Below are 15,492 nucleotides of genomic sequence, written 5' to 3' on the forward strand. Positions count from 1 at the left end.
ATTTTTTGCGGACGATCTACCGAACGAATTTTTGTTCTGAAAACGGCTACGATATCAGGTCACCGAAAGGAACAGATGTTCTCATTACAACAACTTCGTAGCCTTTATAATTAAAAAGTTACTTAACGATTTTCAGGTAATTAGTCATTTGACGGTTGAGCAACATATGACCAAGAACGTCCGCCGGCCCAGAGATGATAAAGTGAAAACAGCATGGCTATAGCCCTTATAGTTTTTTTTATGAAAAATCTGTCTCCATTAAAAAAAGACACCCTGTATAGATAGGGTGTGTCTTTCCCGTTATAAATTCCGTTCCCGGATGCGGGGGAATTGGGTGCTATTTTATAAATCTGTAATTCGTTTCTTTCTTCTTTTTTTTCGCAATTTAAGCACACAAAAAATGGACGATAAATGGCATTAAAACCATCCGTGCACCAACGCACAAATGGCATTAAAACTTAACGAGTTAAAGCAGTTCATGTCTGTTTGCTGGCCCGAGCGCGGGACGGGTCTTTCCCCGTATGTACCGTTTCTAAACATTTTGATTCTGTCACGTCTTTCGAACGATGTAAGGCAATTTTTTTTTATGATGGAAATAAATTAAATCAATTTAAGTCAACTTTAAAGCTTATATTGTTGTTGGGGAAGTATAAGGTAGGCGTGTAGAGGGACGAGTGAAGGACAGCGATGGGTAGATACAAAATACAAACGGTAGATTGCAAAAACCATTCTCGCAGTGGCGGCACCCGTGCTTTACGTGGGCTTTTTACGTCGCTCGTCTCCTCCCTACGCGTGGAGAGGGGGGGGGGGGGGGGGGCAAACATACCTTTTTGTTTAAAGCGTACAATGACAAACAATGGGAAAGGAAGAAGCGACAGCTACAGAATACCTGGCGTTACAAAAATTGCCTAGGTGATGCAGGACTCTTTCACTGGGAACCCTCTTCCATTTTTAAATGACACGTTTTACACTTCCAAACAGTTCTTTTCTTTACGCTGCCGAAAAAGTAAAAAAGAAGGTCTGAAATAAAACTACAAAATTTGTGCACAGGATGTAAAAGTGCATATGTTACGCTCAAAACGTTTTCGCCTGTCGTTAATGATGTCAAAATTCGGCGAACTGCGAAAGATGGCTAAAAAATCGCGTTGCTTAGCGGTAATTTATCTTCTGCATTTAGGCACCTGAGCACATCTCATATTGGTGTCAAATAGCTCGTTGCGGTTTTCCGAAAGGACAATCGTGAAAAACCCGACTGCTTGGATACTTATTGCAAAATTTGAGAGAAAGTTAATTGATGTTCCATCCCTGTATTTTTTCTAAGGTACTTGATCGCGTTCTGCACCATCGGCTCACGGTGAAACAGAAGATAGCCGTGTAATATATCGCAAGATCACCGCCATTACATTGCCATTACAACATTAAAAACAACTAAAAGCTTGACGTTTCGGGAACAGTAGTGCTGCCATTATCAGAAACAAGTGTCTTGGCTGAATTGCTTACTTATAGTAGTCCGGAAGCGGGCCTGGATGTTTGTTAAACAACTCGAATCATGGTTCATCAAAAAGATAAACAATTCTGTCAACAAGCACCCAGGCCATCTTCGGGGCTACTACATACCGTTAATAGATAAGTAAGCAACTCAGCCAACACACTTGTTTCTGACGATGGGAGCAGTACTGAAACATCAAGCTTTGAGTTGTTTTTAACGTTGTAATTCCGGTGTGCGTTTTTACCAATAAACAACGTTTCCCTGTACGTGAATTAAAATAAAAATAAAAAGGAAAACACGATTATGTAGGTTGCATCAACATGGATGTCGGCTACTGCACACAGAACTTGGAGCTGCGTGCTAATGAAATATATAATGAAGCAAAAAGAATAAGAGCTAAGAGTAGAATCACATCACACCAATGCACATCATTAAACGTCACATCACTTTTAATGATGTGATGGTGGGTGATGTCCGTGATGTCCGGCGCAGAGACCGGGCCCCAACCCACCTGCTCTCATCTCCCGCATACACGCAAGACGAATAGCGGGAGAAGTGCCCATCTAGCAAAGTCAAGCAGCTGTACCGGGGGAAGTAAATATCGTCAGTGATATTGCAGATGTGGTACAGCACGCAACGAAGAAAGCAGCTAAACAGAACGTACACGATGCTGCTGGTGTACATGGGGCTCCTCCTCCTCCAAAGAACGCTGCCGAGTGCCCCCGATGGTTAATCCATCAAAGGGCTACATCTCCCCGGAGCCAGTTGTAGCCCTCGCTCCCCAGATAAATGACCCGTAATGTGTAGCCACTTCATTCAACAACAGAAAGCACGCCAGCAAGGAGGAACGAAAGAAAGGCGTTCTATGTCACAACGAATCAACAAACTCCGGGAAAGACAAGAAGAGAGACAGAGAGAGTACGGGTGGAGAAGAAAAAGCATAGCAGACGACAGTTGTACAGCAGCAGACCGTGTCAAGCAGATCGTTGTTCACCAAAATGCGGAGCAGATGATGGAGGAAGCGGGGGGGGGGGGGGGGGGGGAAGAAGAAGAAGAAGAACAAACCTGTGAGAGATCGATCACGAGAAATACGTCAGATTTAAAGTGTGTGTCTGGGCTTAATAGGAGACTGTGCGCCACGTCCAAATATAAAATGGTCGGGTTTATAAACAAAATGGAGGAATTGTTAGCCACAGTCGCTGCACAGTGGAACTTCTTGTATACGAATACACCATACAGCTAATAACAGAGTTCGAGGTGACTCGTTACTGTAACTAAGTTCCTTTTCTTTTTTTTGGTAACTTGCAAATTAACTCGGTACTTTTGCGCCATGGTAACTTTCAGAGGAACTCGTTTCTTTTTCGGGTAACTTTGCCGAAGTAACTTAAGCTAAGTGCGAAGTTACTTTTAATTCACTTTTCACTCACGTTCACATATTTTCTTGCTTTCTCTCCGGTTCTTTCGTGGCATTTTATGCCACGAAACGTGATGCTCAATCAATGACAGTATTCTATTCAGAAAGTAAGAACCGCCGCCATTGAAATGAGCCACTGTGCGCCCACAGGGAGTAAGATGCAAAGTGCACGAATTGTTGGACATCGAAAACGAAAACGATCTAAGCGTGTTGCACTCCTCCGCAGGCAACTCAAGGTCGAACTCAACTGTTCACGCGCGCTGCACCTGTGTAGTGCTATTTTGTGTCCGAAGTAACTCGGAAGTAACTCGTTCTTTTTTTTTTTTTAAGTAACTCCGTAACTGCGAGTTACATTTTAGGCTGAAGAACTTCGTTAATAACTTAGTTACATTTTTGACACGGTAAATTAACTCGTAACGAGTTCGTTTTGACGGGTAACTTGTCGATCTATGGCTAATAATCATTGAGACCGAAGTGTGAAGTCGGACAAAGCAAACACGATTGTTGTTTTGCCAACACGATTTTTAACGCAAGGAGTTTTAGGACAAAAATCTTGCATTGTTGATGATTAGATGAGTCACAGAGTTAGTGAATTAGAAAAAAAAAATATTCCTGGAAACAGCACCGCAAGCGAGGAGTACTAGCTACGGATACTTCAAACAAGCTAGCCCGCTTGCTCTATCTTGCTTTATTAGAACACAGCTCGACAAGATACACTGTTCGTGGTGCGTGTCTGAAGAGTGTGTGTGTGTGTGTGTGTGTGTGTGTGTGTGTGTTGTTTAAGTAATCTCAGGTCTGCAGCATGTAAAAAATACGTGCAGCCCAATGTGGCCAGCAAGGGCTGGCGGTGACAGTGGCGGTCACGCCTCGAAGGTGCATTGTTCTAAACTGCGCGACATAGTTCATGTAGTACATGTAGAAATACAACGAACATTTTCGTTATTATGTATTGTTCATGCGGTGTAGAGCGCGGCGTCGATGTAGTTACGATGGCTCGAGCGTGCATATGTTACACGGCCGCTTCAATCCAACGTGCGTCGGAGGCAGCACCAAAAGCAGGACGCCATTTTGGGGAGGATACATCACCCCACATTCTAAAAACAGAACTTAACCGCATAATACGATCTGTATCAACCGTTACGCTCGAATGATACAGTTATCGTTTCTGACCTGTGGACAGATCGGGGCGTACGCCTTTTTGCGGCAGGTAAGATGTACGGGACAAAAGTTTACGGAACACGCGAGCGACGTACTTTTCTTGGGTGCGACACCCCAGCGGCCGCCGGAAGCGGATGAGTCCACTATTCGGAGGGGTGGAAGGGTGCGCAGACACACCCAAACGACACCGGAAGTACAACTGTGTGTCGCTAACAGCGCACGCTTCCACCCCTTCGAAGCAGTGAACTCACCCGCTTCCGCCAGCCGCTAGGGTGCCGCACTGAAGAAAAAGTACGCCGCTCGAGTGTTGCCATATCGAAATTTGCTAAATATATCCGAATATTTAAAAAATAGCATTGTTTCCAAATTTTAGAGTATTGCGACACACTCCGATGGCTGTGAGAATAACTTTCGTTGCTGCATCTTCAAGTCCCTGGCTACTATCTCTGTACTATCTTCGCCAGCATCTTCCCCACGCGGAATTGACACCAATCAACGGCGTCGAAACCGAAACCGTTCATTTCAAGCGCTCATCCCTATCCCAGTAAAACTTGCTCATACGCTACGCAATCAGCCGTTCCATTACCTGATCCCCCTCGTACTACAAGATCCCGAGCACGACTACTACCCGTGTTTCTGCTATTTTCTTACGAGCTCCTTACAGCGCGCGAAATTAGAGCCTGTCGTCTGCTCTGCTTCTTAGGCCTATCTCATTTGTCACAGGCTCGCACCTTTCATTTTCGCACTGTGCCCAGGCTGACACAAATTGAAGGGGACGACGACGACGATGTAATTAAGACCATAAAGGGCGGCCATTTCACGAAGGCCGTTAGGTGTGACTTCTAGAGTGAGATTTTGCGTTTCACGCCCAAAGATGGAGACAACCTTTCAGGCCGCGCGTCGTCTGCATGGCGAAAGAAAAGGCGTTATTTGGTTAACCAGACTGCCTTTGTAATGGCGACGGCGTCTCGTAAATGTCATGTAGGATCTCCCACGCTGCTTCGTAACCCCATTAGCCGCTAACACACCAGACGAGGTGCTTCTACATTCTACATTTACTATTTTGATCCATTCTCTCTTGCCTTCTTTCTTTCCGTCTTTCTTTTGTTTTTACTCTCGCTTTTGGAGCGGCACTTTGCTAACCCGCGAGATAATTCGCGGATGAGCTATGCTCACAAAACTGATTAGGAAGGCGTTCCATACAACAACGACGACAACTTCACTTTCATGACGTTGAATAGGGCGTTTCATCACCGTACATGCAATACTCTGAAGTGCCTCTCTGATACTGATACTCTGATGATACTCTGAAGATACCAGCACAGTGCAAGTCGAACAACCGTATGCGCGCCTTTAATTTCTTGTTTTGATCAAGAGATTTCATTCGACAGTCAAACTAATGCGGAATTTGGCTTCAATCTGCTCAGGCAGATATCCAGCTCGCGTGGCTCAGTGGTTACCGTGCTGGCCATGTCACGTCGAGACTGGGAGGTGCTCGGGTTCGAATCCCGGTGCCCGCTGTGCCCTGGGGGATTTTCCTGGGTTTTCCTCAGACGCTGTCAGACATACAGCACAGTTCCCTTAGAAGTCAGCCCGGGATGCACATTCCCCCAGAACTCATTCAGAAGCACCACCAGGGATGCCTATGTTAGGCTTTTAGGTAGTCAGACAATTTACAATGTGTCAGGCAATGTTGCTGCTTTCATTTTTATGTCACTGCACAATTTCTTCCCGGTCACATACTATTGATAGTCGTCACCATTTTTATGAAAAATTTGTATTTAAAGCAGAAGCAGAAGCTGCCTGCCACACAAATCGTTCTCTAATTAAAATATCTCTCAACATGTTCATAACGAGAGCCAAAAAATTTGTTTAAGTTGCCGTAGATGCCTTTTCTCTGTTATGTCGGTGTTTAATAATTCTAACTTCTTGAAATTCCTCAAAAGTTCAAAATCAACCGAGTCATTTTAGGTGATGCATCTGATAAGCCTCATTACATTTGAAGGAATGCCCACCACACTAATTACACATAATGGACATGAACAGAAACTAACTCTACTGGGGAAACAATGACTAAGAATGACAGTAGGCCAGTGCCAGATTAGAATAACGCTTGTTATAGCAACTCCCACCTTGACCTCCCTGGCCAAACTTGTGTTACAAGTAAGCACGTACAATAAAGTGGAGAGTATCTCACGCAGATGTCGGTTGTGCTGTTCGGGGCTGAACCCCCAACTATTCGCTCAGAGACTGAACGGTGACGGCGCGCTGCTGAGAAACGAACTACGAACTATCGTAGTGTGGATAGCTTCCTCGCGTTGTCTGCTTTTACATGTTTGTTCCGCGTTCAGTGCAGTAAATGGAGCATTGGGGAACCGAAGGGTGTCGTACCATCGCGGCACAAGTGATCTTCCGGTGAATATACACAATAATTGCGGAAAAGAACCATCAACTCTGAACATCGTCTGGCATGTTATCCACACTGGAAAGGCGACAGTGTCGCCCCCTATAGGTCGACCTCGCAGCTGTGCTGTTCGGGTCGACCTCGCAGCGAATATAACAGGTAACTTTGCCAATTATCCTGGCAGTTATCGTGATACAGAGAGCATCCCAATGATGGCTACTGAGGGATGCTCACACGTTTTGTGTGGTGGGCAGTTCTGCGAGGACTACTTGCATCTCGAAGCACAAGAAATTACACTCCACTCCATTTACGGTACCACCATCATCTTTCCCTCTCACTCGTTCCCCCCTGGTGCACCAAGCCGCCAATTCTCAGCGGGCAGACAGCACCTTCTCCAAAATTACAAGACATGTCATAAATAGTGAAAAATCATTACGCCAGGTTGCATAGTGCAAAAAAAAAACATATATTGTTGTGTTCACTGCCATGTAAGCACATACTAGACAGCGTCAACCTTACTGTGAAGCACTATTGTGCCCATTATGTCACATGCAAATACAGCATATTTCTTGGCATAAGAACTCCGTTACAGAACACATGACACCATACCTTTGGTGCCATTTTGGATGTGACTTCCACACAACAATGAAGAAGACCATGACACCATTGCACCCTCTTGTACTCACTATTGTATTTCCTTTACCCTATTTCCAATAATGACAGTGCCGCCACTAATCACAAAATGTGCCGGAACGAATGAGCCAGCGTATCCAAAGTGCACTCACCTGACTAATTCTGTTGAATCCATACTGCCGAAACCTCTCGTCATAGAACGGAGCCGAATTTCTCCCAAAGTAGAACGGCTCCCAGGGGTCCCTCCACAGGACCTCGAAGAGCACGGCTAATTTTTCAGCCTGCGGCTCTCGTTGCCACGCCTCGTAGTCCGTGTGTTTCTGGCACTTCCAGCACAGTTCCAAGTAAAACGGCCGAGCCTCCATGGACTCGAGCCGCTTCAACAATCCCACCTTATCCCTCGGCACCGGGACACCGCTCCGCACCTCAAACGCCGGAGCAACATAAACGGTCTTGTCGTCCTTGTGAGACTCCACAAAGAGCCTGTTCTCGTTTGCGAAACGCAAGAAATCCTCGTGAAGTCCATCGTTCGGGAGGAGGTCGATGTCGAGGACGAGTACGAACTCGGTGAGTGAATTCCGGCGGGCAACGTTCCTCAACAGGTTGACGGGATATGCTATGCCGTGAGCATAGTTTTCGGGAAAAGGTAGAGATCTCAACTGATCCAAGAGCCCGTCGCACGGCGGAGACGGTCCGAGAGGGTCGGGAGACGCTCGGACGCCGTCGGACTCGGCGCCGTCAAGAGGCGGAGGATCGTTTTGGGCACCGTTGTTGAGCGGGTAGACTAGATGGAAGCTTGTGTTATACCTGAGCAGTGGATGAATGAGTGAGTGTGTAGTCCAACGAGTAACAAAGATTCTTTATGGACTAACCTGAGTGCAGGAAAACACCTCCTGAGGTGGACCAAGATCTCGACGACGATGGCTAGGTCGGGTCGCAACGCGAACACCGTAACCGTGGTGTGTCCCCGCCAGCGCGAAGTCAGCGCCTCCAAGTAATGCAGGTGATTGGCCGTACTCTGCGTGACGAGGGTCACGTCGGGACGCACGTGGTTACGGGAACCTGCGAGAAACGTATTTTTACGAGAGCCTGGTACGACGAGCACCAGTAGAGGACGCACGATTGCCACCATGGTACAGTCAGACACGAAATTAATCGACAGAATTTCGGAGTGTTCGTGAAAATCTCCCGATAGATCCGGTTGCTATTTTCTTCTACTGGACTGAAGCAAGTGTATAAAACAGTAAAATCTTATTAACGTTGTTACGAGACGCCAATTACTCCAACTGGTAGGCTGCCGAGAGCTCCTGTAGCAAAAGGCATCGCCATAGAAGTACATTTAGACAGCACGTACAGCACCGAGTATCCCTTAAATAATTATGTTTTACAATTATTTAAACTCGCAACAAAGTTCATGCAGTGCTCATCTCTTGGGATGCAGAATTACAGAGCAACATCCGTATAGAATTATGGATTGTATAACTAGTATAGGTTTTTATCACGTATGGAACGTTTCCTGCGGCTCCATTCTCGAGCCTTGGTGTAATTACCAAAGCTCATTTTTGTGTAATTTGCAATTGAAGGAATGTGAAGCTCACCAAGAAGGCTGTCCGCACGGATGAGGAAGTTAACGATGTGAAATTCTCCGCTGGAATCGAGCACGGAGCTGCGTCGGATGACAGCTTGCATCTCGGCACGGTCCTGATCCGCATCTCGACGGGACCGAGTTTCACCAATCCGAGCACTGCCCTTGCGCGATTCCAGACGTGAAAGGAGAGTGATGTGCACCACCTGGATAGTGTACAGTGTAGTAGGTATAACATAGTATATATATAACAGAGCGTACAGTGTAGTAGGATAGCGTATGTGCAAACACGAGGGTCAACTTACTTGCAGCACGGCAATGACGAGGACAAGAAGAACAATGATGCTCCTCCAGATTGCAGGCATTGTGACAGTTTCATGTCAGTCGCACTGACCAAGTGGTGCGCTATGCTGATGAGTCTCACATGCCGATGTAACTTTTCAGTCTACGGTATGCAAAGAAAAATTCGTATTTACAACCTGGTGATGGAATTGCTGCTCAGAAAAAGCGTCAACCAGTCACAAAACGGCTTCATTTCAAAGTATTGTGACTGTGGTCATTTTTATTTCGCATTCCGTTTCGCAAGCGAGTCGCTGATCAGGTTTGAGTATTCAACTCGTTGCAGATGTAAACATGTGACCACAAAAACGTGAATGAATTACCCATATAAGTCGTGCACGCATCTTTCGCGTTGAGTGTTCCTAACACTCAACGCGAAAGATGCGTGCACGACTTATCAAACAGGAATTGATTATCATAAGAATGTGACCCAATGGCAACGAATAAAATGGAATAACAATGAGCAACACCACCGAAGACATTCACTAACGAATCGCGCGTTCCACCAAAAGCCGTCTCTCGTCTGCATCCACGAGCACGCAAGCACAGATGCATTCATTAATAAACAATTTCCTTACTCATTTACATGAGTAGTTGCCGTGCGAAAACTCTGAAGTCGCGCAGCAGAGCTTGCAATCATAAGGTTTCCTCACGGAGACACGAAATGGGTTGGGCACGGATAGTATAAGCGTATACGTGCGTCTGCTTTGCTCATCCGTTGCTTTGAGACCCGACAGGAATATAAAACACTCACGTATTGCTTATCAGACGACCTTCGGCGTCGGTACTGTCGGGTGGCGTGGAGATGCACCAACTCCGACGCTCTCCGCGCATTTTGACAGCCAAAACACGAGTAGTTGCCCTTCGTCTGCGTAAATACGTTATTGAACGTCCTGTGGCGCGTCAGTCAGCCTCATTCGCGCATGCGCATGAGGGACGGCCGCGGATATTATCAGATTTGTTTCGATTTTGATAGAACGCGCGTTATTTGAAATGGTGCGATTGATTATTTGAGAGTATTTCGCAATTTACGAGATACTTTTTACTGTCGCGACGCCAAAGAACAAGGAATAGAAGCGCATCGCAGTCGGAGGAACGGGGAGGTCCTGTAAAGGGTTCTTTACCGCAGCATGACATGTCGTACAGTGAATACAGCTTTACAGATATATTGCAATGATTTTACTATTCCTTTTAACTATTTTTTTTACTGCAGAGAAGACAACCGATTTCAACGATTAAGAATGACCTACCCTTATCAGAAGAAGCGAAGAACTTCAGTGGTCTGTAAACTTCAGGCAGAGGATGAGGTCAGCATTGAAACAAACATTAGCGTACTGGAATCTAGCAATATTGTTTTTATTGGTTCAATATCAGATCTTCAATGAGAATATTGCTTTGTGAAATATTCCCGATCACCTCAATTTTTATCGATGTACCCGGATAACCTTTAAGTTTTGAATTTTACACACACTGTCACAACTTAAAAAAAGCCCAAACATATATTTGACATGAATGATTCACAGCACTTCTGCAATTTATGCTTATTTATTGAACATATCTACACGTACATGTACATATATATTTTCCAGTTCAAATTTAAAAACTACATACAGAAAATATTTCCAACAAAACAGCATTGGAACTACTATCTTAAAGTATTCACAATGTTCAAACACCTCATCTGTACAAAATAAAAACACGCTCTAATCCTTGTAGGATAGGTAGTTCAACAGCTTCACAATGCATGATGGATCACACATCATAAAATAAACGCCATTCTCGTATTTCATAACCTGTACACCATACCACACTCCAGGCATAGCCTTTCTCAGATCACAACTGGAAGAGTCTGCCTGAAAAGATAAAACCTTCATGGGGCACATATTTTCACCGGTACCACGTTCTTGTTTCATTTACATCTGTACATCAATATATCACTGGCCACGCACGCCAGATTAGACTGACTCTCTGTTCCTTCATGTCTGCAACGAAAAGAGCTGCGCTTGGAAAGAAAAATTAATTTATGAAAAAGCAAACCAGCACCGTTCTATAACAGCGTGAAAGCTTTTAAAAAACTAATTGGCTTATATGTACAAAACCATAAGAGGTATTGCACACCACTTAACTACATCATTATTTACAAACATAGAGCTACCTCTACAACAGTTACCTATGCTGTGTAATAACTCTTTTAACAAACTCTAACACCATATCGTTAAACGGCAGAGCAAAACACACTCTGCGTCACCTGTTATGCTTTTCAGCACACATATATTTTGTAATATGGTAATAGTCACATTGTAACAACGGTTGACCACCTAGCACCCCAAAGGTGACCCCTGAGGTCATCTAACCAGCCTTTCGGCAACAAACAATGCTGAGCATTTTTTTAAATACTAAATCTCTAATTTTTGCAGCTGGAGAACGACTGCAGACATAAGTTTTCTTTCCAAGATTTGATCATTAAAATTTATGTCAACAAACATGTGTCTTTAGGAATGCAAAGGACTTCGCAAGAGCACAAAAGTACTAAAGCTATGCTATGCGAAGCCCTGCTATTGCATGCTTCGAAACCGACTGTAAAAATATCCCTTTTGCCTCTTGTGACAAATTGTCTGCCTTCTATAGAGCTAAGCAGTCCGTAGACATGGCAGTCTTGGTGTTTGTGTGAACACGGCATAAACTCTAAAATATTTTAACAAGCATTCCAAAGCATCGTCCAGGTTAGACGCTCATAACTTGCCAGAGAAGATCCCACCAAAGCGAGGTGTCTTAAAGTGCTCTATGTACACAGTTTAGCATAATCTACAATGGTCACAAGGTGACAGGACAACATGCACTTGCAGAGAATGCTTAAGTTGCATTATAATACGAAGGGAACCCAGAGACAGGGGAAAGAAAACACGAAACACACACGATCTACCTCTGCTGAGATCGTGTGTGTTTCGTATTTTCTTTCCCCTGTCTCTGGGTTCCCTTCGTATTATCATGTACCAGTTCGCCTGCGCCCTTGCACTTCTTCCGTTAAGTTGCATTGTTTGGCACCACCAGCTACAAGTCCAGGGAAATACAGAGACGGTGTGGAGTACTTTACAGAAAAACATGCTTACGGATTTCGTCTCTTCTACGGGTGACGAGCGTGTGATGACTTAACTACTTGACGCCACGGAACTAGTCTAAGAACATTCACATAATCATTTATTTTAATGACACCCGAACTCTCTTTTCTTCGGTTGAAAAGAGGTGTGTCACGGTTATTTTTCCAATAATCAGCTTTACTTTTAGCTTCACTTCTTTGTTTTAGTGTCAACTATAACACCTTGACAGTAAACTCCGATAAATAAATAGAGCGTATCTTATGCAACACAATCAAAGTTTGTGAAAGCCTTTCTAGGTTCGGCACACGTAAGACACACGGGAGACAGTTTGATCTCAGAAAGTACAGGAACTGTTCATGTCCGGTTGCTGCAAGCCCTGCACAGGAGTATACACAGATGTACAGGTGTCCCATAACAGAAATGTAGTGTTGTTGTTACTCTCTGGCATGCAACGTCTTGAGCACTGTCATACGAGTTTAGCCGGTGTCCATGAGAGCTAACTGCTGCAGAAACCCACAGCAGTCTGGAAGGTTTTCCGTAAGGAGTTCCTCAGACACCAAACTTGTCACTGCAACGCAGGTATAAAGTTTGTTCGTCTAGTAAATGCAACACTGGGTAAAGAGGGGGGGGGGGGGACGACAGTTGAACACACACAGCATACATTTAGAAAATATGTCACATCGAGAGTGCTGCGAGCGCTCAGCATGAAGTTCATGCGGCACGCAAAACGTGTGTAAGGTGTAGTCTTAAATTAAAGGTTCTGGAACGTGTATTCTAGCACAGTTGGGCACCGGGTCCCCAAACTCGCCTCGGGATTTCCTCCAGAAGGGGGTTCCTCAATTTTGTGTCAATCAAGAGCACCCGCAGAGGTGCGAAAGGCTTTCATGTTGCCATTTTATCCATTCAGAACTCCAGTGCATGTTGAGGTACACAAGACTGAGGATATCCTTTGGGAAGTTGGTAGATACTGAAGGCCGATCGAATTCTTAAGCCCGCCATTCCTTTCGCTATTTATTTTGTGCTGAAACAAACCTATGAGTTTAAGGGCCAGTAACCATTAATAATTGTATTCCGGCTCTTGCATCTAATATACATGGACAGACACAACTGCAGGTACGAAGTTCAAGGAAGTGACAGTTTGAGAGCTAAGAAAATGAAAATGAAAGGAAAAGCGGGCTTCAAAATTCTGCCCTGGGAGCTCTTAAGACACCTAAGGTTTTAACGACAAGCTGTCCACTGCTCAAAGAAGGTGAAGCATTGACATAAAAATTCAACAAAGCCTTCTGAGATCAGAGTTAACGTTCTTTGCTCAAAAGCTGCACAGTTCTTGCTTCTATAAATAGATCTCTAATACATGCCCTATAACTTTCAGCGTATCACGGGTAATGGTTATAGGTCCGCCTATAGAAGTAGCAGTAATCAGTGATAGTGAAGATGATATCAACTGCGTACAGCGCTTGTTACAGGCCTGCAGTATCACCGACAAGCATTTAATTATAAGTACCTCTGCTTCCAACAGTGTCTGTCTGCTGGAAACACAATGCTTCATACACACCTAACTTAACACTTGAGCACATGTTGATGCAAGCAAGCAGAAGCTTAATGCCCAGCAGCAAAAGCAGCCACAAACACTAACTTTAAAGCATGCTCGTGTCCGTAGAGGAATGCAGACAGGTTATCAGTGCCAAAATGCGCAACAATCTTTCTCAACGGCACGTCTTTTTCAATAATCTATTGCAACTGAACCGTGTAAGTCCTGCTGTTCCGCACCACTCAGTCTCTATTAAATTTTTCAGTCGAATAAAATTCCAGCATTCAGCCCATACTGACACAGAGGAGACGATGCAGCATGACAGATAGGTAAGACACAAAACAACATTGCAGGTAGAGTATCTAGTTCTGACTATTTGATCTTGTGTCAGCCACTACTTGTACAGGTAAAACAAGTTCCCTACACAAGTACTGTCTTGGCCACAAACCATGAATGTTTCTTCCCATAAGGTTTTCAGCTATGCATCACTTCCGCATATTATAACATTAGGGTAGCATCACTGTTTGTGTTGAAACAGAACTAAGAAATAATGTGCAATTTGATATGTAAAGTGCGTACAGACAAAAAAATTGCACAGCACCGCGCAAGTTCCAGGATTGCAAGTTACTTGGGCTTCTATTCAAACATTCTTCGTGAAGGCATCATATTCTCGCTGTATTGAAATTGCTCTGCTGACAATTTCCACAAGGAAGCCGCTGGTTAAGCCCACCGTGTGTGAAACTGTCACTGAATGAGACGTATGCATTAATTTTTAGTGCTCACAAAAACAAAGCTGTTTATGAGATATTGATCAAGTTGAAATATGCAATAATGTGATATTATGTGCATGCGATGTATGACTCAACAGTTCAACTTTCGGATTGACAACATGCTTAGTGTGACATCTGTATAGTATGCATGTGGTATCTGTATAGTACTCACATGTTACTTTTATTTTATTTTTTTACTTTTGTTCTTGGGAAAACACGCTATCCTCTTCTCTCATTTTTGTGATATTTACCTGGAATACATAAGGTCCTTCTAAACATTAATGGCAAAGTCACAATTGTTCCTCCAACTGCAACGATTTTGCCAGCGTGCACCAACATGAAAAAGCATAAATGTGAGACCATGTTGAGCCTTTTTTAAAAATATTTTTTGACCACTCATAAGTTGTGTGATGATTGAAGTTGTGCGTTTCAGTCTTTTTAGGAGCATCATAATGACATCACCTCGAACACCTTTGCACAAAAAAAATGGCATCTGAAGCATTGCATATGTACTGCAACGTAACTTTTAAATTATTGCGTCTTAGTGCACCAAAAGCTGAGCAACATGGCAACGTGCGTGCAAGCAACTCAAACAAAGTGAACAACAAAGCCGTTATGTATCATAGGAAGAATAACTTAAGATTGGCCTAGGAACGATGGCGAACCGCAGTGGGAGGCAAATAACACAGTTTGCAAAGTGTCACACAGCACACCGGGGAAGCACTTCACTCCGACGGAAACTTAAAGTCCACAGCAGGCTCAGGGAACGCTGCAAAGACAGAGACGACTTCCGTTACCGAAGGCAGGAAGACCAAATGTAACGGAAATGTGCTAAGTAGTTAGATCTGAAACATCACAGGAATAAACATGTTTCATGCATCAGCCTCAAAAGTGTTCAAAAGCAGTTTTCAGATTTGGAAAAATTCGGACATACTACTATATACGATGTGTGATCAAGAAGTATGGTGAATGTTGCCGAAGAGCGACCTCTTAGGGAGATTCCGCGAACTGCTTTGGGGTGGTGACGCATTGTATATCAGTGCCAATGTGTGACAAGACGGAACTTGCTCA

General features: G+C 44.2%; 2 protein-coding genes across 5 annotated transcripts in view; both read right to left on the reverse strand.

Moving 5' to 3' along the window:
- LOC135375240 (beta-1,4-glucuronyltransferase 1-like) overlaps positions 1-9,883 on the reverse strand; it is a 115,136-nt gene extending 105,253 nt beyond the window's left edge. Inside the window, exons 1-5 of the mRNA XM_064607970.1 lie at positions 9,777-9,883; positions 8,989-9,128; positions 8,697-8,889; positions 7,971-8,160; positions 7,251-7,905 (exon numbers count right to left, since the gene is read on the reverse strand). Coding sequence (XP_064464040.1) covers positions 7,251-7,905; positions 7,971-8,160; positions 8,697-8,889; positions 8,989-9,048 — 1,098 coding nt within the window. The 5' untranslated portion in view covers positions 9,049-9,128; positions 9,777-9,883. The remainder of the gene's footprint in view (positions 1-7,250; positions 7,906-7,970; positions 8,161-8,696; positions 8,890-8,988; positions 9,129-9,776) is intronic.
- A 671-nt stretch (positions 9,884-10,554) lies between these two features.
- LOC135375217 (protein phosphatase 1 regulatory subunit 37-like) overlaps positions 10,555-15,492 on the reverse strand; it is a 92,562-nt gene continuing 87,624 nt past the window's right edge. For 3 of the 4 annotated variants that reach the window (XM_064607935.1, XM_064607937.1, XM_064607938.1), the window contains one exon: positions 10,555-12,688. In XM_064607935.1, coding sequence (XP_064464005.1) covers positions 12,597-12,688 — 92 coding nt within the window. In that variant the 3' untranslated portion in view covers positions 10,555-12,596. Of the gene's footprint in view, positions 12,689-13,576; positions 15,191-15,492 lie in introns of those variants that run through there. The other variant, XM_064607936.1, reaches the window with a different exon arrangement.

This window comes from Ornithodoros turicata, unplaced genomic scaffold (assembly GCF_037126465.1).
Source record: "Ornithodoros turicata isolate Travis unplaced genomic scaffold, ASM3712646v1 ctg00000843.1, whole genome shotgun sequence".
Taxonomy (NCBI): domain Eukaryota; kingdom Metazoa; phylum Arthropoda; class Arachnida; order Ixodida; family Argasidae; genus Ornithodoros; species Ornithodoros turicata.